Here is a 24,900-nt window from a genome sequence, read left to right as displayed (position 1 = left end):
ACCAAAAATCAGAACCTGACCATTGACAAACTTATTTATTGTTATAAAAGAGTTTAGTGCATCACAGATATGTTAATTCAAAATGACCCAGTTAAGAAATGTCTCACAAAAGTGTCATTCTAATCTCCACCAAAGCCAGAGATCACCAGAATAGATGGTTGCTTCACATGTAAAGGCATGATTTGTGGTTCCAACTTTAGCCATCCACTTAGAGGCAAAAAGTCATTAAACCATGCCTTGCATATTAGCAGAGTATAGGTAGGTGTATGGGGACCCAGAGCTTATTAACTTGAGACTGCTGGAGCCATAACCTATTAGCAGAACTGTGTAACAGTGTAGTACCCAGCAGTGATCGGATGTTGTAGTCCCTCAGACAATATACCCACCAGGAGTCTGAGCACAGGCACCAATGGATGTTAGCAATATGCCCGCACGTTATACTTGTGGTGATATAGTGCACTTCCGTTGTTTGTGTAGGCTGTGCATGGCTAGTATGTTGGTGAGTCTTGGAGTCATGTCTAGTTAGCATGAAGACCAGGGATAAAAATGTGGAGATGCCGCGCATGCGAAGAAGGTCATGTCAGAGGTTAGACCTTTCATTGAGCTCCGGCAGCTCCTAGAGAATGCCTGCTCAGCTTACCCTTCTGCACTGAGGATGGATGCAGTAGCAGAACATTCCTCATCCAACATTGCATACACTAGCTAATTTGTCATCGACATTATCAAATGACCATCTGATTTACTGTCCATTAGAAAGACTGAATAGGCAACCACTTCTCACATAGCAGAAGGCTATTGGAGTAATATAATTGAATCAATCAGCTGCACAACTCTTCATAAACATGAGCATACATTCCCTGATATGTGCTGCATACCCACTGATCATGGGCAGTTTATTATTAAAATTAGAAAGTTATTGGTTTCTATCCCTACAGGTCCTAATGTATGTACCTAATGGCCTTTAGTTTAATTGGGACAGTAGTTACATCATCATTCTTATGGGGGGCTCGGTCAGTTCCTGTACTTTATATACATTTAGGGCCTGATTCAGACCCGCTCGCAAGATCTATGCGCTCGGAAGCAGGTCGATGGCTGGGCAGTGTACACGCGCGGCGTGTGCACTGCACGTGCGCAAGCCCCGGAGCGAGCGAGAAATGTAGTTATACAGACCTTAGTAACCACTGATTTTTGGCGACATGTGGATTTGAATTCAATATAATGATATTCCTACTTCATTCTAAGACACCTCTAACATTAGGTCATGCAATATGTTCTCTTTAAGTATCTATTTTTTTTTTTAGGTACTTACCTTACTGATTTATTTAATGTTAAAGTAGCTTAGCACTAAGAGCATGCAGGGTGAGTACTGTGTGTAACGGGGAAGAGAGAGAGACAGGTGACTATTTAGTCTGATATGCTTTTATGTATTTCATGGGGGCACATTAAACTATAGTATGTGGGTGTGTGCTGGCTATATGGCGGTAACTGAGGCTATGTGGATGCATTTTAAGAAAAGGTTGCTTGTGATGTACAAGTTATTTATATAGTAACATGATATGATATGTCATATTTACCTTAATGTGCATGCTAAGTATTCAGCTACAGATGTGTCCTTACTAAGTTTTGATAAAATCGTGCAAAAGACCCCTCTGTCTCATGCCTCAGGATTGGATACAGTGGTGCGCCAGTGCTATAGGTTATTCGTTATGTGCAAGATTCTCTCAAAAAATGTCTGTTCGCCTGTATGAAATATGCAAGAAAATGGCACTTTCCATTACACAAAATCCACACAAATATATTATAAAGTAGCATAATATTAGCAAAAAAGTAGCATAATATTAGGGGAAAAGTAGCAGCACATAGTAGCAAAGAGCGTGAAGGCTAATCAACATTGTTATCTATACATAAGACTGATTATGCAGCTAAAAGTGGAAAATCATGTTATCATACTGTACATTATTGCTTGTCATGTATGTAATAGGGGTTGATACCGGCAGTTGGAATGCCAGCCGTCAAAATGCTGACAGCGGCATCCCGATGCTCAGTATCCTGACAGGGGGTACATAAGTATCCTAACCCTCCCCCCTTTTGCCTCTAACCATAACCCTGCCCACCCCGCACCCTAACCCTTCCCGTTAGTGCCTAAACCTAACTGTCCCCCCTCAGTGCCTAACCCTACCCATCCACCTAGTAGTGCCTAGCCCCCCTTAGTAGTGCCTAACCTCCCCAGAGATGGGTGGGAGAGCACTACGTTCCCTATGGGAAGGGAGTTCTTATCTCAAATGATGTGGTGCCCAGTAGCTATTGCCTGGTGATAGCCTGTGATCACTATGCAACATCACACTGTGCAGTGACAGACATACAATTTTGTATATGGGTGGGAGAGCACTGCGTGCCCTACCTTCCCCATACTAGTCCAAACAGGTGGGGTTTCCCCTTGATTGAAAGAGCAGTGTCCTCTACTTCAAACTATATACCCTCTTTATAGTTATTGTCTGTGACCATCTGACAATTATTTGTACAGGGAGGGGAGGATCTCAGGCCCAGATCTCTCCATCTTGTGTCAAATAAAAAAAGGTCCACTTATTTGAGTAGGTTTTCTAGTTTCGAAAATGTTATGTCTTGGTGGCATATCATATTACTCCTCCACAATGTAATCATTTCAATCCAAATGTCAACATTTATTAAGAAAAATTGTATTATTATTTTCCACTACAGATTTTTTTAAGCGAAAACTTGCACATAGAATCCTGCTTTTTGCAGATTTGTAAAACTGGACCTATGTTGAAGCAAGAACCTCAAAGTACTACTGTATGGTGTTTATTTATTTTAAAAAATTGCTTTTAGTACACGCTCTTGAAATTTTAGTTACTTTTTTTTAATTGTAATTGTTTAAAAAGACTAATGATATTTTCTGAAAACACAAAGGCTTATGTACAAAACAAAGTAACAGTTGTGTGGGAACTGCATTCAAAAAATTGTGATATTGATGTTGGAATGTGATAACGTCACATTAACCTTTTAGTTGCTGAGAAAACCCTGTGAAGTAATGTATGGTCAGTGGCCCTGATTCAGCAAGGATCGCAACTGTGATTATGCACGATATCAGCCGATTGTTGCGTTTTGCGCATGCATATGCAGTACGTGTGCGCAAACCAGCCACTGCCATCTGGACTATGATCGCAGTGACTACGCAGACCCTTCGCAGAGTGAATGACAGGAAGTACCGTTTGGGGGTGGTGATGGGGGCTGGTCAGCGAAACGCAGGCCTGTCAGTGCGTTTGAACGCCATTGCAGGGACATGCATAAATTAGCCACTGTGATCCATATGCAGCTTGTGTACTCACTGCGTGCGATGAGGTCAGCAATTCCTGAGTAGGGTCAGAGATTGTGCAAGTGTGTGTGATTCCCTGAAGCTACTTGATGTTACCGATGGTTTCGCAGTGTTGCTTAGTATTACTGATGTGTATAAGATAAGGTGAGGTGGGTGTCCTTATGTTGTGCTGCGACGGCATAGCGATCGCAGTGGATTAGCGTTCTATCGCAGTGAGACTGCGTACGTAATTGCAGCCCTGATCGCAGTTGCGATCCATACTGAATCAGGCCTAGTATGTGCTAAAAAAAAATCCCAATTAGAACTAAAATAAATATTTTGATAATTAAAAATGATTGTGAAAAGAGAAGTAAATAAAAAGAACAGCTTTCTGGATATGGCTGACACGGCACCAGATGGAGCACTGGGCCTCTGGCCAGGAAGATTCCTGGAAAATAGATAATTCTGCAGAAGGAAGTTACAATGATGGCTGTAATTATGTGAATTACATTGGTCAGTTTTTTAAGGTCAAGTGAAAGTGTCATTATCTGTCTTGTCCACTCAGTTTATGGGTCGTTTATATGCAATGTGCTAATATATTTTAAGGAAATCCAAAAGCGTTGTATTCCTGAAGGATAATGCTATTAGTGTCCCATTTACTGTTTTACATCTTTCTTCTGCTTTAAGAGTTAAAATAGGTTATATTTGATGACTGTCACGTAATTCACCTAAAATATCATAACATCACACACGTTCCTATATCGTTCGGGAACATTAATGGTTTATTAACTTCAGCAGTCTTTACACATTTGTCATTTGTTGTTGATGAGCAGGATGGCCCGATGCTTGTCCACTTCTAGACAACCCCTTTTAAAAAAGTTTCTCATGTATAGTTGATAAGGACACAGAGGTGGTATTTGTGGATAAAACAAATGTCAATGTGATGTATTTGGCTAGTAGTCATATGTTTGCATCCTACATATTTATGGTTTATTCCCAGTCCTATTAAAATTGTACATTGTCTGCAATCCGTATTTTGGAACATAGCCAAACTGAATATGCCGCCATCCCTATATATGTTTGATTGGCTTGTTAAAAGACAATTTGTGTAATTAAGGCCTTTTGTACACTAGCTGGTTAATAGCACTACCTATTCTTAGTGCTATTCCTTAATTAGAATACTGGTGGATATATTTACTCTGACACTTCACTTAGAAAGCACAAAGAGAAGATGACCTAGCAAATTTAGGAGATACAAGATGTATACATTGGGGTTATCACTATAGATATTGGGTCTGTATTGTAGTAGCCAGCAGCTCTTTGATGTCTGGATTAAAGTCACAAGGAGTTTGGGCTCTGCACTGTAGTAGCCGTCAGGGATTTGTGGCCACCAGCAATTTGGGGTCTGTACTGTGGTAGTTATTAGGAATTTTTGCAGCATCAGTAGTCACCAGTATATTTCATAAAACAGCTAATTCTAATCTAATTTATATGACTCCCACCATCCAATAAGGCCAAGATATTCAGGGTTGTTTTGACTCATCCCGTATTTTATTACTATATTGAAGTCACTGCATGCAAGGTGTAATACTGCAATAATAAACATACAGCATATGCATACATCGGGGAAAGTTGCATTAGGAATCCGAGCAGCTTTGATTATTATACCACAAAGAGCACCTCATCACCCTTCCCCCTCCCTCTCTCCCTTGTAGGCATATGTTCTCCTGAATCAATGGGAGCTAAATACTTTCATGAATGGAATCGGTATGAAATACCCTAACCCTCCCGGGGGGGTGCCTAACCCTAAATCCCCCCCAGGTGCCCTAAACCTAACCCTCCCCCCCCGTGGCTGTCCGCTCGCGGCACCCGGCGTCGGGGAAATGTCAGGCGTCTACATCAAGACGCCCGCCATTTCATCCCTCGCCAGGATATGACAATCGGGAAGCCGGCTGCCGGTATTAAGGCAGCCGGCTTCCCGATTGTATATCATGGGAATCGGTATGAAATACCGCCGGTCGCATGGCCGGCAGTTCGATTCCCGGCAGCGCCTGGCCGACAACAGCAGAGTTCCCGACAGTGCTGGAAATCCCGATCGTGGATAGGTAAGTACTAACTAACCTAACCTAACCCTCCTTAGGGGGGCCTACCCCTAAGCTCCCCCCCAAGTGCCTAACCCTAAGTCCCCCCGGGTGCCCTAAACCTAACCCCACCCCCACCCCCGCACGGCTTCGATCGGGATGCCGGTCTCCCAGCATCGGGGAAATGTCAGGCGTCTACATCTAGACGCCCGGCATTTCATCCCTTGCCGGGATATGACAGTCGGGAGGCCGGCTGCTGGTATTAAGGCAGCCGGCTTCCCGATTGTATACCTCATGAATGAATGAATAATGGAGTGTATTTTATGAGCTAAGGATCAAACAATTAAACCTTTTATAAGGCAACTGAATATTGTCATATTAATGTAGCCAATGTTTAGGTAGATATTTTGGTAATAGATTACCCCGCCTTCTTGCTACCAAAGCAGCTGTATGCATGGTTAGGTGACAGTCATAAGCTGCATACACACACAACGATTTTGTTACCAATAATTTTTTGAACGATTATCTGTCAGATTATCGGTCAGATTTTTTTAAAGTGTAATGAACAAGTTTTTTAGGTGCATACACACACAATGATTTAGTTAATGAACGATTTTAGTAAACGATTTTCTACCCTGAAAAAATTAACTAAAATCGTTTACTAAAGTTGTTCATTTACTATGTTCAATTAAATGTAATGAACGATTTTTATGAACTACAAACGATTGTTGCATATTAACTTAATGAAAATCGTTGAGTTGACAAGTCTGACTGAACTACAAACTACAAACGTGAACGCGCATGAACAATAATCGTTCATCGTTTGACTCAGAAAGTGAACGATTTTTTCAAACGATTATCATTAAACAATATTGTTTAACGATAATCGTTCAAAAAATCGTTGTGTGTGTATGCACCTATAGAACTACAAACGATTGTTGCATATTCCCTTAATGAAAATCGTTGAGTTGACAAGTCTGACTAAACTACAAACGTGAACACGCATGAACGATTATCGTTCATCGTTTGACTCAGAAAGTGAACGATTTTTTCAAACGATTATCATTAAACAATATCGTTAAACTATATCGTTTAACGATAATCATTAAAATAATCGTTGTGTGTGTATGCAGCTATAGATTTTATCTCCAAAAATGTGATTTGAGAGGGTTTAGAGGTGGCAGTTTTACCTAAACTATATGGTATTCCAAGTTAGGAATGCTGAGCAGTGTGTGCTGTAGATGCTGGTTCTTGCAACTCTGTAACAGTTACAATTCACAATGTACTGTAACAAGAAACTAACGTATCTAGGCGGGGGAGCCGTGGTTTATTATGAGAATTGAGCAATGTTTACTAAAATGACAGTAGAAATGTATCCTTTACGTTGGGTGTCTTCTATCTTAGCTGGTAACTTTCTGGATATCTATTTGATACATAAACAGTCTATTCTTGTTTGTTATACAGCTGTGTACAAATGTGTGAAACTTCCTGTCAAGCATAACTGTGTGTATTATTACAACTGCAAATGGTGGAGAGTATTTTCCACTGCAGATCTTTTGGACACTGCTTAATCATTTAGTTAATTCCTTACATTGCTATTGGTAGAACATACTTTGCTACAAGAAATATTTTGCTGACTTACTGTACAATAATAAGTTTCTATGTTACTTCCAGATTGCTGAACTTGTTGCCACGGAATTTTATGACCAAGGAGATAAAGAGAGACAGGAACTGAATATTGAGCCAATTGTAAGAATGAACTCCATTGTTTATTTGTGTTGGTAATTGGGTCTCATGGAAAATTAAAATACGTGACTGTAACCATACTGGCCCCTTAGGGGCCTATTTCCTAAAAGAAATGTGTAGTATATCCCCCAATACACTGTTTTTCGGGTGATATACACAAATGTACTGTATCCCCTGAATATATCTTAGGGGAGGGGGTACTAGAGCAGATATCAGAGGTACCTCATTTCTCATGCATGCATGGTCATCAGACCGCACATGCGCAGTAGCGCTGATGGCTCCTGAACAAGAAAGTAAAGTGATCCCTTAGCAATCACTTTACATTACACATTGCTGGGACTGGCTCCTTTCACACCCTGTCCCTGAATGTGTTCTACGATACATCTGGGTGAGCTTTAATTTCTTATTGGCGCAAAAAGAAAATATAATTATTGAGTCTAAAACCGCATGATTAGAACATATGCCCAATAGACTCTTCAGGTTGGGGATGCTATTTGCTAATATGTGGCAGGAAAAGGTGCATCTGTGGCCTTAATGCAGATTCACGTCTTCACTGATCAATTGATGTGATTTCCTTTCAGGATCTGATGAACAGAGAGAAGAAAGACAAAATACCCAGCATGCAGGTCGGATTCATTGATGCAATATGCTTAGAGCTCTATGAGGTGGGTAAAAAAAGTTTACTGCAATTGTATTATTTAACCATAATTGTTAAATAAAATATGTACAGCCACATTACTGTGCTTGTTCCATGGCTGTCTTGCTGTGTAGTAATCCTGAATACAGGACATATAACAAATAAGCAGCTATATAGTAAGTATGTGGGGAATGTAGTGGCCAAACTGAACCTCCTTTTTTCTGCTACATAATAGACCTATTAAGCCCAGGTAATTTTTTCCTGGCTTCATATTGTTTTATTATTTAGTAATGTAGTTCCCTTTCTATTTTAAATGAATAACTCAGAGAGAGGCATTAGTGTAAGTACGTATATGCTAAGCCTCTCTTTAAAATTCTTGAGCCTCCATTCAAAGAGTGGGAGAGATGCTATTCATTGGAGCCCTAGGCAAGACTTTAGCTGTTGCCTCCTCCACCCCAACCCCGGAAATAGATGCCACCTCAAAGAAGCGTTGCACCAACATCTTACTCTGGGTGAGAGGAAAAGATTTTAGTTGGAGCCCCTTAAATTGCAGCCAATCCCATGTATCAATATAATACAGTCAGACCTGGCTAAGTGGGATCTCAAGGTCTCACTTAAAGAGGTATCTTACTTATCCAGTTTCTCACTTATCCAGGTTCAAGAAGTGTTTGTCTCACTTATAGAGGTTCTCACCCCTGTAAGTCCAGGTACAGACTTAGGCCCGTATTCAATTTGAGCCGAGCAGCAATAATTTAACGGGGCTCGGACTTAACGCCGACTTCGCCTGTTTTGTAGGCATTAAAGTATCGCACGCGTGCCCGCGTATCCCGTATTCAATTTGAAAGTAGGCGAAAACGGGACCCTGCGATACTTGGATCGGCGTAAAAAAACGGGAATTTTCAGGAGATAATCATAGGACCCCTCTAAAGATGTCCAGACATGGGGTACCACTATGGGAACCCCCATTTTTGGCTGCAAAAGAAAGTCGGATTTTTAAATAGCCGCGGCTGGTGTTTTTTTTCCCAATTTTGAAGAAGTGATGCAGAAGAGCACTTAGCTTTTTTTTTAGTTTATAAAAGTGGTCCCATTAAATTTGGGAAACATGAAAATGGGTACTAGCATATTTTTAGGTCCCAAAATGCATTTTTTTTAAATTCTACAAAAACGCACCTACCGCGGCTATTAGAAACCCCGACTTCCTTCATGAGTTAAAAATGGGGGTACCCTTTGTCATCCCCTATGTCTACACATCTTTAGGGGGGTCCCTTGAATATTTCCAGAAAATTCCTGTTTTGTTTAACCTGTAAAAAAACGGGGTAAAAATGTACAAAAAAAATGACATAAGGTCCCCCCCAATAAAACAAATTAGCCCCAGGCTTGCCAGCCAGTGGTGGTTTCTAAAAATATGGGGAACAAAATGTGTAGGGTTCCACCGTATTTTAGAAACCAACCCAAGGCTGCAGGGACCAGTTCTGGTTTTAAATATAGGTGGAAAAAAACCCGTGGGGATCCCCCTATATTTAAGACCAGCACCAGACCCAACCGACTGGGGTCTAATGCCACAGCCCGGAGACCCAATCACCGGGGCTCCAGGTCCAAAGTATTAGCACCCCAAATCGGTCAGCGCAAGCCAGTGATCTCGGGGGAGTCGGGGACCCCCCAAAGAAGGGTCCCCCCTCTCCAGAGCACCACAGGTTTACGCTGAAGCCCGGGGCTCTTCCCCATACCCCTGGTTCGGTGTTCAAATAATGTAAAACTATTGTGTTTTACAGTGGAACTACAAGTGCCAGCATGCCTGCCATTTTACACTTGCGGAACAACAAGTGCCAGCAGACATGTGGCACCTGTAACTTCACTGTAAAATAAATAGTTAAAAAAAGACAAAGCACACACACCATGACAGTATAACTTTATTACACACACCTACCCATTCACACATACCTATACCAGATGTGTCTGTCCCCTTGTCCAGTAGAATATCCTTAATGAATGGCTCTGCAAAAAAAAAAATTCATACTCACCGATATCCTGGCACTGGTCTCCGCAGTAATCCAGGAACTTGGCAAAACAAAAAAACGATTTTACATGAACCACGCAACAGCTATCAGTATGTGTGTTGCCACACATACTGATAGCTCCCGAATGCCAGCTGACGGGACATGCCCGGAGCTGGCACGTCCCGTGAGCCAATCAGCGGGCGCGCTGACTGTAGAGCGGCCGCTGATTGGCTCCGGCTACTGACAGTTCCCGCGTGGGGCTGGTTTGGCTTTTGGGGGGGGGCCTTATGTAATTTTTTTTTTACATTTTGACCCCGTTTTTTTACAGGTTAAACAAAACGGGAATTTTCGGGAAATATTCAAGGGACCCCCCTAAAGATGTGTAGACATAGGGAAGACAAAGGGTACCCCCATTTTTAACTCCTGAAGGAAGTCGGGGTTTCTAATAGCCGCGGCAGGTGCATAAATGCGGCTTTGAATAAGGTGCTGCAGAAGAGCATTTAGAAGTTTTTTTAGTGCAAAACAACTATGCCCAGCAAATTTGGGGTACTTGAAAATGGGGTTCAGTATATTTTAAAGTTGCTAAAGTGACTTAAAAATGTTTTTGAAAAACCCACCTGCCGCAAGCACCTGCAATGAAAAAAACACCTGGGACATACTTAGGGACCCCCCCCCAGAGTCAAGTTCACTAGTTTTTAACTTTGTCCCCAAAATTTTTTTTTTTTTTTACCCCAAATTCAAAGTTAATTTTTGGGGTGCCCTTAAGTATTTTTTAAAAAATTGATGACACAGTTTACCTTTGGGGGACTGTCTGAAGGCTGCACGGGGGTTCCCGCATCGTTACACCCCAAAACCCCATTTCTGCACTTTTTACCGCCTCCCATTCATAGGCGCAAAGTCTTTCAAATTGAATACGGGGTAAAACCAAAACAGGCGATAATGACATCATCGGCGGTAACTTAACGCGGATCCGGACTTAACACCTCAAATTGAATACGGCCTTTAGACTTGTCAAAACCTGTACTAATCCCAGTTACAGAGGTTCTAGCAGTGGTCGCCTCATTTATAGAGCTTAATAAACTACACTAATCTCACTTAGAAAGCTCCTAACAGCAATCGTCTCAGTTATAGAGGTGATTATTCCTAATAATCAAGAAAAATCAGTCTCAGTTGAAGAGGTTTGACAGTCTCACTAACTAAAGGCTTTTGGTGCAAAAATGCAGGGACCTCACAATTATTCCCTGTAATAGAGGTTTCCCACTTATCCAGGTCCCACATATCCAGGTCCGACTGTATCTTAATAATAATTCACTGCACAGCACTGACTCTCTTCTCCTCTTCTTGACCCTTCCATCTCCTCTTCCCAGCCCACCTGTGTCCATCTCCAGGCTCCGCCTCCCCCTCTGGCCCGCCTACTTCATTCCAGCACTTTGAGCCTGCACACTGCCACATATGTGAAGGGTGATGATTTATCAACACCCTTCTTTTCATCTGAAAATGGCACTGCTGTTCCCCTACCTCTGTAACATGAAGCATCTGCTCCCCTCAGCTGCACCCTTGCCCCACCAACCCCTTCGGGAGTTGGGTCGCCCTATGCCTGGGGCCGGCCCTGCTTGGAAGCCTTTTAAATTATGTTCAAGGATAATTTTACCAAAAATGGTGTTATCTATTTATAGTCATGACACTGTCTACTACAACTTACTGGAATGAATCCTGAAACTTAAAATAATATGCTTGAAATTTCCTAGTAAATGTTCAGAAACATAATTTAGTGGCTATTTAGCAAATAGGCAGTGAATATCTGACTCTCCTTTGCAACATCTAGAACATGAAAACTGTCAGTGTAGGCCACATTTTGATTTCATGGCTGTAGAGGTTGCTAATGCCAGTTATTAACAAACATCTGTTAAATGGCAACAACTGTGTAATTCGGAGTCTCCAACAGGTGATTTCAGGAAGAACCTAATACCCCTTTTTCAGCAGAAACCCAGCTACAACCCAGGACATTGAGCATGGGTCGGAGTCAGGTTTTACCCTTTTCACATCAGTGGCTGGGTTATTTCCCAGGTTCTGCCGTTTACACTGGACCTGGGTCTTCCACGACCATGGTCTTCTTGCGTTACAGTATATGCTTGGAGATTATGTCATCTCCAAGTGCTACTGAAGCCAGCAAATCCCCTGGTTTTAGTCATGACCTGGGTCATCATGACCCAGGTCACACCGTTTACACTGCACCATACCAGGTTACTTCATGGGTCCAAACCTGGTAGCTATCCGGGTCGGATTCCAGGGTCACTCAACCCAGAGTTTTCTTTCAAGGACCCTTTTACACAGCACTGCAACCCAGGTAGATTAGCCAATAACCCAGGTTATTGTGGCAGTGAAAAATAGGTATAATTTTCACGTGTCAAGGTATGTGTAATAACCATCATATATAATCTAATAATTTTAATATTATTTTTTGGGTAAAATTTAAATAATGGTATTTTTAACAGTTTTAAAGTTTTGTTCAATGAAAGCATTTTATGAAGTTATTTCAATTACTAAAATGTTATTAGCTACTAAGTGCAGTGGGCTTACTCCAAAATGAAAACTTGCATAAATTGGACTAAACATTTCAAACTTTTACTTTGGATATTAAAAAGATAGCAGGGCTTGATTTTCTAAAGCTAAATCCCACTGTCAGTCAATCAAAAAATACCATGAAACATTTCACTCCAAAATGGTTTCATGGTACTTCCTGCAACCACTGTACTGTATTTATTGAAAGCTAAAATGATTGAGGGAGAGGACTCAGGAACGTCTGTTATTTATGTATTACTTATTAATTATCACTTTTATATATATATATATATATATACAGTGTATTTACATATATGTATATAATCATATTCCGTTGCACTTTACAATGGTGAACAATTCAGTAATAAAACAAGACTGGGTGATAACAGATAGACAAAGAGGTTAGAAGGCCCTGCTTGCAAGCTTACAAGCTATAGGGAAATAAGCATTGATACACAAGGATTGGTGCTACATATTGTACAGTGGTCCAGTTAATGTGAAAGTGTATGTAAAGTTATGTGTAGACTGTATAGTGGGGATGTAATTGGGTAGGATGGCTTATGGAGGTTATGTGGGTGGTGATTTTGATAAGCTCTTCTAAAGAGGTGAGTTTTCAGTCTGTGCCACCTCAGACCAGGTTCTCAGCTCCTCTCATGTATAGAGTGACACAATTACGTTTAAAGATTGAATAAATATTTGTATTGTGACTTTTTTCCTAGGCCTTAACCCAAGTGTCTGAATCATGTTACCCACTACTGGAAGGCTGCCTAAGGAACAAGCAGAAATGGCAAGTTTTAGCAGAGCAGCAAGAGAAGGGCCTGGTAAATGGAGACAGCAGCCAACCAAAACTGAACTGTGACATTGACTAAGTAAACAACAATGTAAAGTCTTGTGGTACAAAATAGTATTACACTGTTTGTAAAAAAAATATATTTGCCACTGTTATATTTATTAATTTCACATTTTCGTTTAAGGAAATAATAAGGAAATGTAAATGGAATTACAGTGTAATATTTTCTAGAGAAGCAATATATTTTCTGACGTGTATAAAGTTACACTGCCCTTTGGAGGCTCTTGGGAAGGTCATCTTGATTCCTTTTTATATTGTCCTTCTAGGACCAGTGCCTTAATGCATGGCTGCCATTTTCATTTAACATCAGGTGACCTGTCTCTATATACAATAATAACCAGATCCATCTACAAAATGATATCAGACTTGTCCTTAGCATACTGTTCTCCGTTGTCTGGAAAGAGTGGCTTCTAGATAATAAGGATGCTACTAGTTCTATAGCTATGCACAGGCATGTATGGGTTATGGGGTTTTTGTTTTAAACAGGACACAGATCACAAGTTGCCTCTGAGGTCCTATTTCTTTGTAGCTGGGAAAAGCACTTTAGTTTTGATAGTATTCCTAATACTAAATATTAATATTTTCTATTTTCATTATTACACAGAGTGACACCATTACTTACTGAGAATTTTTCACACCATTGTAACAAGATTAATGTACGTGATTAGGACAGGAAACAAATGTTACTCCCTCTTGAGTAGTATGAGAAAAACATATAGCTACCATCAACAAAGCCATACTTCTAATGGCTGGACTGAATAACCATTTGGAGGGCTATAGAAGGGTTTGGCCTTTTCATGGATTATTACATGGAAAGGCTAATCTGTAGATATTATGGTACTCTATCTAAAATATACTTTTGATTTTCTAAAAATATTTTTCATTTTTATTTCATGTTATTTATGCATTGAATTGTAATCAGTGTTGTCACTGGGGTCGGTGTGCCAAATAGAGCCCTGCGTGTGCCCGAAAAGGGGGTGCAACTTTGCTGGTAAGGGGAGTGACCTAGCGACATGCCCCTGTTTTCATCACTCTGAGGGAGTGCCCAGCACTACCGGAGATCCCGGGCTTCCCCTAGAGACACTGCCCACACTGCCAGCTCCTCCTCAGTGACTGGGAGCCGGGCTCTTCACAATAACTTCAAAGCGCATTGTGCGACTAACAGATGGTAACACCTGGTACGGTCCACAACCCCCTAGTGATGCCATGATTGTAATCATCCAAGTAGAGGCCCGATTTATCTTACGTGCACTTCTTACGTGTCTTATGTATGACACTTTAGCAGCAACATGTGTTTTAAGCATGGCCACAATTGCATTAAGAAATATTGTCAACACATTTTTGTATTTCATTTTAATGTTGATATTTGTATGAACGTTTTCCTGATTAATCAAGCGCCAATAATAAAAATACAGTTAATGAAAACATAAGGATATTAGAAGTTGCCAATAAGTTTGGTTGCTATACAATAGCTCAAGTCTGCAGGCTGAGTGCAGTTGTACAGGTCAGAAAACGCCAAGATGACGTCTAACTTTCTTATTTTACTATGTGAGGAGGGGAGCAAATTTTTCCAACTTTCATTTTGGAACAAAATGAAATTGTTTGTATGAAGTGATTCTCTTAGGTGTGATTTTCCATCACTAGCCCTTATGAATATTCCATAACGGATTTATTTTCAAACTGATTTGTGTGACAAAGCAAGAGATGAAGGGAGGTGCGATGACATTTTTCACCATTCAAAAGTTCCATCTAAACAACATATATACTTATTTACTAATTTCCTCTCCGGGAGAAGCCAGAGTGGAGATGCAGGTGGCAGCTGATTCACACCATTAAGCCCCGCCCATCAGAGCTCATTACGGGGCCGTGATTCCTGTTATTATTCTCCACATCCTGCCCTCTTCACTAGGAAGTGTGTGGAAGGCAGGAGGCTCACCCACTCTCCCATGAGCCGGATGACTACCTGACAACTTGTGAGTGTCCTAGAGTAGGTAAATATGGTGAACAGACTATTTTGCAGGTGTGTGTAGTTCCAACAATATAGTTTTCCAGTTCCTCTCCTGCTTTGCTATTCTACATTGTAGCCATTACATAATGTGTTTGAGAGACAACAATCAATTCATTCTGCAGTATGGTGGGTTTTGAATTCTGGGTGGTGCAACAATGATAGGTGGAATACTCAAAACCAAATTCTGCAGGAGAAATGAGTCAAATTCCTGACCCAAATACACGATGAGGTGAATATTCCATGGAACAGTTTTGAAAACTAGTAATCAGTGCACAGAAATAGCTTATAATATAGGTGGTGTCCTCACTACTTTCCAAATATAAGGATAGATTTTATTGGAGAATTGATTTATGTTTTACAGTAGTAATCTGCAGTAGATTATTGCGCTGGTAACATTTAATTATGTTGTAAATCTCTTATAATAACCATCGGTGTATCTACCATATTAAGAACATTAGTTTGTTTACAGTATATAAAACTAGTAATGATTAAAAATAGACCCAAGTTTGTGATGAGTTAATTCTCCAGGACGCCCACTTCTAGATTTCCACATCTGTTACTGTAAAGTTCTGTAGCTATGATGTAGCTGTTAAAATATACATTTAAGAGCACTCTGTTTTAATTAAAATGCTATTTTATATTACTAGTTTACTCCCATTATTTGGGATTATTTATGTCATGCTTATCTACCAGCAGAGCCGGATTAACAAAAGGGCAATCAGTACGATTGCCCAGGGGACCCCATACACTGAGGGGCCCCCAAATATAGCTTTATCACCAACATGGGATCACTGTCATATGTAAACTAGGGTTTCCGTGTGGCATAATGTAAAATGGGGGCACTACAGTGCGAATACATTTGTGGTGCTGGAGTATTTACACATTATACTTTTTAATAACATTGGCAGCATATCTTATTGACAGTTTTATTTATAGGGGCCCCATAAGTTATTGCCCCCACAAACATTCATTTGGCCCCTGTATACTAGGTGGTGTAGATACCAAACATTTCCGCTAACAGCTCCAGTTGCTGACTGTATAAGTGAAGACAAACTTTAGTCTTCATATAACACTATAAACCGTAGAAATCACAGTCCTGAATGGATCAATCAGACTATCACTCAACCCACATCCAATCCTGTGACCTGCATTGTTACCTGCTCATACAGTAACCCAGCCCATTTGGATGGGACTGACTTAAAGGCAACAAAACATACTTTTTCTTAGGCGTTAGTCTTTCCTGGAACAGAGATTTCAAATGAGCACATTTGAGCTCCAAAATGTCCAACTCACGCTCCAGCATACTACAGCTGTTTACCAATTTGTTCATTGATTATTTCATTTGGAAATATACATGTTGACTAGCTTATTAATGTGTTGTTTTTGTAGGAGTTGAACAACACAACTGCATTTTACTTTGCATAACCTGTAGTTTGTCCCATAAACTACAATCTAAATAGGCTAATTGTCTCAGATATGTTTTCTAAAAAATGTATATTTGACATGATGCTGTGTTTGTCAAAATACACAATAGTCCGATACTGTTTGGTGTGACATTTTCACCTAAAATTATTGGATTAGAGCTAATTGTGTAAATTGCAATCTTGTGTCTATTGATCCAGGTTCTAATGTAGTGTGTCCTAATAGTGCAGGTGCATCCCCTACAAAAAGAAATCTGAAAAACCAGTGTGCGCAGAGCCGAGCTTCACAGGGGCGCTTTGTACCCTCAGCCAGGGGCAGCTCCAGGGAGTGAGAGCCGGGCCCGGGTAATTAGTATCCGCTCCCCTTACCCCTCAGCACCCCTATCTATAACTGTCCTATATTACACATGCACTTCACATGCGTTTCTGCTCGGTCAGATCAAAATTTAAATGTGTGCAAAGCAATTGTACATACTAACTAAAAACAAAAGGATAAAGAGCACCCATTGTAATGTGTGTGTGTGTCTCAAAAGCATGTTAATATGTTTGTTCAGAAATGAAGTGTATAATATGTATGTGGCCAGCTTCACCAATTGTGTAAATAACTAAGGCAACAATAATCAGCACAAACGTTAAGCTTGAATATGGAATTCCAGTACTATAATTTATTTTTGTAGGTACCTTCAAGGAAATTCCAACTTTTTTATTTTTGATACTTGTATGTATTTCAGTAATCTATGAATTGTATGAAATGTTTTATATTGTATTTTTAATTGTTTACCTTTTTAAATTAAAAAAGTTTTTAAAATTAACATGCAGTCATTTGAATTAGCTGATGCACTTAATAGTATTTTTTTTTCAAAACTTTATTTTAGTACACAAATAATATTTACATGTCGACAGCAAAATATAGAGCGCAGAATGCAGACACAGTAATGTTATTTAAATTATTTTTACCGTGTTGACATTATAACTGTAAACATGGCGGTAAAGCTTCACTTTATCTCTTTGGGATTGGTATGTTTGGTCGACATATATGCTGATGACATTCAAATTATCTACTGTATAATGTTGAGCTCAGGTAGTAATGTTATTTAAAGCATTTTTACTGTGTCGACATTATAACTGTAAACATGATGGTAAAGTATCATGTTTACATTATAATGCAGACACTGTAAAAATGCTTTAAATATACTTACTACAGTGTCGGCATTCTACACTCAACATTATGCTGTCGATGTTTTGACAGTCGACAGCATAAGTATCGACCAAACATACCAATCCCAAGTGGTGAAATGTCATACTACAATTTTGAGTCTTTTTTTAGAAATTATGATCACAGAGACAAAAAATACACATAATGAGGGGCTGCTATAAAGCTAGGAAAACATTTTCCTAAAGAGGCCCTGCCCCCAAGTCAGAGGCTTACATCTGTTATTTCCTGGGGCTTCTCCATTTCTCTCATAACCCAGGGAAAACTGGTAGGGATGGAAGGGGGTGTGAATGGGAGGACCAGTGACAAGTAGGTGAGAGATAGCATCTTGTTACTGGTCCTCCCAGTCACCCTTCCTCCTTGGCCATTTCATTTTGGTTACAAATAATTTGTTGGTTCTTTGTTGAGAACTGAAAGAGCCCTGAAAAAAATTACTGCAGGGAGAGGGGCCACTTTAGGAGCAATTTTCCCTGGAGGAACTGCAGCTTTAAAGGAAATGTACACTTTTAATGATGATTTTTACCTGAATGCCCAACCACTCAGCTAGTAAGAACTGAGGGGGTCCCATGTACTGGTCCTTTAAAAAAAAAAAAACCCACAGGAATGTTGCATTAAAAAAAACAGTAAAAAAACAGTCAGAGCGACGTGTGATGCTTTGTTGTTCATTGTTTTGTAGGTTGAATATATCCTTGGATTATTATTTTTTATAAATTCTTTATCTAGCATTAGATTTAGTTTGACAAAACACAGACTAACTCCATCCCTAACTGTCTACATCTGGTTCCCATACTTTAATTTTTAATATGAACTGTATTACAGGCTATAGTCACTACATCAGCCTCTGGCACTGCTAGTAAACCGCAGGCTCCCCATGCTGGCAGCATGATATTATTCATGCAAGAAAATGATTTTGCCCATGCCTTCCCGCGAACCAGAAAACAACCAATTCTTGGCCCACAAACGTATTCATGTTGGTGCAGAAGTAGACTCATTAATGCCCCTAATCCTCAGACTGCAACAGATCTGCCAACTCCTCCCATTGGCCCAGGGAGATTTTTGAACCTCTGCAAAGTCAGCCATCTTGGCTTGTAAATCCATTGGCTCCAAATGTACACTGCTGCACAGCACTAGGAACATGGAACATGGAAATGTGCACTGCTGCACAGCACTAGGAACATGGAACATGGAAATGTGCACTGCTGCACAGCACTAGGAACATGGAAATGTGCACTGCTGCACAGCACTAGGAACATGGAAATGTACACTGCTGCACAGCACTAGGAACATGGAACATGGAAATGTGCACTGCTGCACAGCACTAGGAACATGGAACATGGAAATGTGCACTGCTGCACAGCACTAGGAACATGGAAATGTGCACTGCTGCACAGCACTAGGAACATGGAACATGGAAATGTGCACTGCTGCACAGCACTAGGAACATGGAACATGGAAATGTACACTGCTGCACAGCACTAGGAACATGGAACATGGAAATGTACACTGCTGCACAGCACTAGGAACATGGAACATGGAAATGTGCACTGCTGCACAGCACTAGGAACATGACCCTGCTGTGAGCAATTTCCACTGATCTGAGCTACGCTCAAATATTTTAGCTGTCTTAAAACTGTAACACGTGTCCCTGTAATTCTCTGCTCAACTGATGATTTAAGGCAACCTTTGGTTTATATTTCTTCACATTTATTAAACATAATGCTTATAACTTTACCTAAATAAATGTTGTCATTAATTTAAGCTTAAACAACAATCAACCTTGTGTTGTAATGATTTCCCCATTGTACAATTGTACAGCCTGCAATGTCACTTGCTGCCGCACCCTACATTTATTAGCCTGTGTCTATAGTTCTCTGCAGACAGTGCACATAGTACAAATATATACATTATAATAATAAATACATGTAGTTGAAAGCCTGTTTTTTTATATAATTAATGAAGTTACAACATTTGGTTGTTGCTGTTTTGAAACAAAATGAAAATTTAATTTTGATAGTTTTCCTTAAATGCCCTAAAAATAAGATTTTATACGGCATGGACTTATTTTCCTTTGTGTGATAGATATTATTACATTACCAGTCTTTGCAATATCTCCTCCATTATTAGGATAAGTAATTGATGAGTTGAGTTGTAGTTGATGTTACACTATATATAGAAGGCAATGTTTCCAAATCATAGGGGAGTGTTTGAAGGTTTTATTGTATTATTTACATACAAATATAATTTTTTATAGTGTGTTCCTTGTTTTGGCGGTTACATGGTTAAGGTTTTGTTTTTGTCTATAAATTTATGAACATTGATTTAATTAGTTGTGTTAGTTTTGAACTGGAAGACATGGTATGAATGAGAGAATAGCTGAAAGGATGTTTCAAAGCTAAAATAAAATGAAATTTGTAAGATGTAATCCTCCATATCAGAACATTTATGTTATTGCAACATATACAACACAGGTTCCCTGAGGAGTTGGGGCACAGGGGCTGGAATAGTCTGTACTGATGTTGTAATGCTCTGATTGGCTATAGGTCATGTAACCTCTTCCACTTCATTCCCTGCTCTTCCATGTGTTCCATTTTCAAAATGATTAGTGGCAATACATGGCTGACATAGATACAGTTGTTACATATTGCAGAAAAGCATTTTTTACTATTTCACTGTAGGAACATATTCAGCAGATTGTTTATTAGGTGAACAGAGAAGGAGATTTCACCAGGTGAGATTTAACTATTTAGTGTCAACTAGTTTGTACAAGATTAAGCCATACAAAACATTTTATTTTTTTTGCTTTTTTAAGAAAAACATAAATATTTGAATTGGCTGTGTACTGTACGTCATCACCTGATTGGTCATGTGTTTGGACTAGAAATTGGACTAAAGTAAATTATAGGGCATTATTACTGTGTGTGTGTCCTCTATTTTGGAAGCGTGCATAAATGAGATGATCATGGTTGTGTAATAACATCTATTGAACAGTAAAGGTGCGTACACACACAACGATGTTAATAATGAATGATTTTCGTTGAACGATTTTTGTTCAGTTTTTCCCTTGAAAAAGTGAACGAAAATCGATTTACAAAGTAGTTGGTTTTACTTTACATAATAAACGATTTTCTGTGTGTTGAAGAAAAAATGTTGCAACTTCTATTGAAAATCGTTCAGTTGGCCAGTCTGACTGAACTACAAACTACAATCGACAAACGTGAATGCGCATAAACGATAATCGTTCATCGTTTATCATTTTACACGAACGATTTTTTGAACGATAACGACGTCGTTATAGTTAAATCGTTCAAAAAATCGTTGTATGTGTACGCACCTTTAGGCAGGCCATACTAAGGACCTTATTCAGAGTCAGTCTCAGAGATTGTTTTTGTCTCAACTTTCGGTTTTTTTTTTTTCACTGCGCATGCATGTCGTTTAGCAATCCGTGTCTTTTTTCTGCCTCAAGTCTAACTTGAGACTCTCTGCGACTAGGGGGCTGAGTACGGGGCTGGAATGTGCTTGGAATTGCAGGAAGTGGGCGTGTATGTAACTGTACTTTCCTGCAATCGCAACAAAAGTACAGTAAGAAGGTGACATGGGTGTGTGGTCTGACGTTAAGACAAACATGGCTGAAACTCAGCCTCTGTCCATTAAGGAGTCCAGGTGTAACGTCACAGTACCAAAACGTTTCATTTATTGTTCACACTACATCATGGTGAACAGAGAAGCACTAATTATTTTATATTCTTGTATGTTTGCTACTTATATTGGTCTTTTGTATCCAATATTTTTTTCAATGTAATGTGAGACCTTTATATATATTGGGTGCTGATGTTGGGACAGATTGTTCCTATTAAGACCCAAGTTGGTTCAGACTGCCAATGCCACCATTTATTCATATACAATTAATGGTTTGAAACAGTATACATTATGTTGTATTTCTTTCCTTTTGTTGTTGCATATTGGATTTGTGAGAAAAGTTTCCTTTAAATTCAATCTTAAGAAGCAAGAAATAAGACCAGCAACATTTGGATATACATGCATTTATCACTGTTTATATTTTCTCTTCTAAAATATTGAAGCAGCATTAGGCCCTTCATTTTCTTCACTTCTAAGCACTACATTTCACCTGCGATTCACCACCACAAATTATTAGATAGGAGAAGCCGCCCATCACTTTTGGGGAGTGTGCTTATTGTTCAGCACAGTTTATTATTATCACTTTGTTATTATTGTCTTGGTAGTCATTAGCATCTAGTATAATCTATTGTATTATATATATATATATATATATATATATATGTGTGTGTGTGTGTGTGTGTATATATATATATATATATATATATGTGTGTGTGTGTATATATATTTATATGTGTGTGTGTATATATAGATATATATATATATATATATATATATTTATGTGTCTGTGTGTGTATATATATATGCATATATGTGTGTGTGTGTGTATATATATATATATGTATGTGTATATATTTATGTGTGTGTATATATATATATATATTTATGTGTCTGTGTGTATATATATGCATATATATGTGTGTGTGTGTGTATATATATATATATATATATCTGCTTCGCTAAGGATTGCAGATACACCAATCCACTTAGGTACTAATTGCTTGCCCTATCAGGTTATTACCTGTAATGTGTTTCCACATCATTCTGTGATTTACAGCATTTTCTTTGCTGACAGTGAAGCCAAGCCACCAGTCACATTCCAGTCCCATCTCAGCCTGACACTATAAGGGGAGAGAGTCCCAGACAAGTGCAGGGAGTTGCAGAGAAGGGCAGGGGGTCGTAGACAAGGGCAGGGGGTCGCAGACAAGGGCAGGGAGTCACAGACAAGGACAGGTAGTCGCAGCTCAAGATTTGCATCTGAGAAATGTAACCTTTTATTAGACATATTTTGAGAGTCTGTTTGTGTCCAGCTCTGAATAAGGCTCTAAAGGCCACTACACACAAGACGATTTTGTTAACGATTTGACCGATTCCGACGCATCGGAACGACAAACCATTAAAATCATCCAGTGTACTATATCGTGCATTGCGCGCTCCTGTGGGGTTGTCAGCCGCATCGCCTGATCTTTTGTAAATGCAGTCAAATTATGCGATGCGGGTGACGATCACGTGCGGCATATCAGGCGGTCGGGCACCAGATCACCCAGTGTGTACGGACCGCCCAATATGTCGGCTCGTCGGCAAAGGGAGTCGTGTGTCGTATTGCGGGCATACACGTCGTTTAGTGTGTACCCAACTTAAAGGATAGATTTACTAAAGTGTGGGTTTTAGAAGTGGAGTTGTTGCCCATAGCAACCAATCAGAGTCTACTTAACATTTATCTAGCACCTTCTAGAAGATAATAGTTAGAATCTGATTGGTTGCTACGTTCAGCTTCTCCACTTCTAAAAACCTGCAATTTAGTAAATCTACCCCTAAGTGCGAGTTTATTCAGTTTGAGCAATTGAACTAAACTGACAAACAATTGTACAGTGTGTGTGTTTGTTTTATGTTGAGCTAATTTAATTTAAAGAAAACTTCAAGGGGACAAATCAGCTCTCATGAGTTTGCACTAAAGATGCATTACTAAATAAGCCAGTACATTCTGCCTACTATAAAGAGACATTACATTGATGTGCATTACTTGGGCATTCTGTTATGTTTTATTATTGTTTGATCACTGTTCACTGTTTCATTGGGCACTACAAATAATATATAATTACAGTCAGCGAATATGATAGCATCCTCTAAAAATAATAAATGTAAATAAGTGCAGGAATCATATCTGTGTGGACATTTTGACCATATGTGTTACTTTAGTGAAATAGGTAGCCCACCTTTGGACATCTCCATAAGGTCTAACTCCCCTTGTAATGAAAAGTGTGATCTGTAAATTGAGCATCCCCATTATTCGACTTTGTGACACCATGGCATTCATTTCTCGTCAGGAGAATGCTGTGCTTCCAGTCCTATTCAATAGAGTTTTAATAATAAATTGAATTAAGCTAAAAGGAACTTGACAGACTGATCTCTCCTGTGCCTTTGGCCTTGTACAACTGGAATTTATTTTGTGTTAAGCTAAAACCACAAATGTACATGCAATTGTGATTTTACTCATGTTCAGGAGGTCACTTAAGCTTCCCCGGTGTGTTCACCTGTAATAAATGTAAGTGAACAGAGCAAACAGCATTCTAAAAAATACACACTCTGCCTTAGTGCTCCATATTGAACACAAGCAACGTCTCAAACATCACATGCGGGTATGCGCTCGTTGGAAGCAATGTGATTCTAATGACTACTGTGTTACAATATACAAAATGAATGTCAGTGAGTATAAGGCCTTAACCTGCATGAAGCTGTCCCATTATTGTCAGCACAGTCTGATTCTTGGTGTTAGCTAGTAGCCATGGGTGCACTCTTGTTATAATATTTATATCATTTTATTCTAATAGTAAAGTAAATTTATAATATAACCAAATAATAATAATGAAAAATGCATCAGTAAGCTAATTAAACATATAATACATAAACTGCAGTAAAACATACAGGAAACAGAGCACAATCTACCTGTCACGAGAATATAGTATGGTGGTATGCTATATATGTGTATACAGGGCTGTAACTAGGGTAGTGCGATCAGTGCCATGGCACAGGGCACCGAAGGGCAGGGGGCGCTGTTTGGGCCTGTCAATTTTCCTGTTTATTACTCACTTGTAGCTTCCTCTTCTTTTATCCCCAGCATCTCCTGGCTTCCCCTATCTCTTCCCTGGCCCTTCCACATGAGGCCATGGCCCTTTTTCAGGAGCACTATCTTATGTCTCTATTTAAAAAATGGAGGAGGGGGGGCACCAATGCTCTCTCTGGCACAGGGCACCAAAAAGTCTAGTTACGGCTCTGTGTGTATAGATTATGTAAGACTTTCTACTTTGATTTTTGAGTCTGAAATTTTATCCACTTATTACAGCAAGTTTGTACCAAAGAATATGAGGGGGATAATTCTCTGCACAGCTCTGTTGCACTATACAGAAGGTGAACTGTGCATTTTCATGAATGTTAC

At 39.5% G+C, this 24,900-nt stretch overlaps 1 protein-coding gene across 2 annotated transcripts in view; it reads left to right on the top strand.

Moving 5' to 3' along the window:
• The window catches only part of PDE5A (phosphodiesterase 5A), a 198,272-nt gene extending 185,067 nt beyond the window's left edge, over positions 1 to 13,205 (top strand). For both annotated transcript variants that reach the window (XM_088452221.1, XM_088452220.1), the window contains exons 19-21: positions 7,069 to 7,143; positions 7,722 to 7,805; positions 13,056 to 13,205. In XM_088452221.1, the coding sequence (XP_088308347.1) occupies positions 7,069 to 7,143; positions 7,722 to 7,805; positions 13,056 to 13,205 (309 nt within the window). The remainder of the gene's footprint in view (positions 1 to 7,068; positions 7,144 to 7,721; positions 7,806 to 13,055) is intronic.
• Positions 13,206 to 24,900: the final 11,695 nt, after the last annotated feature.

The sequence above is a fragment of the Taudactylus pleione genome, unplaced genomic scaffold (genome assembly GCF_031769625.1).
Source record: "Taudactylus pleione unplaced genomic scaffold, aTauple2 ptg000036l, whole genome shotgun sequence".
Lineage (NCBI taxonomy): Eukaryota > Metazoa > Chordata > Amphibia > Anura > Myobatrachidae > Taudactylus > Taudactylus pleione.
The sequence above is the reverse complement of the archived record's forward strand: the minus strand, read 5'-3'. Positions and strand labels throughout refer to the sequence as shown.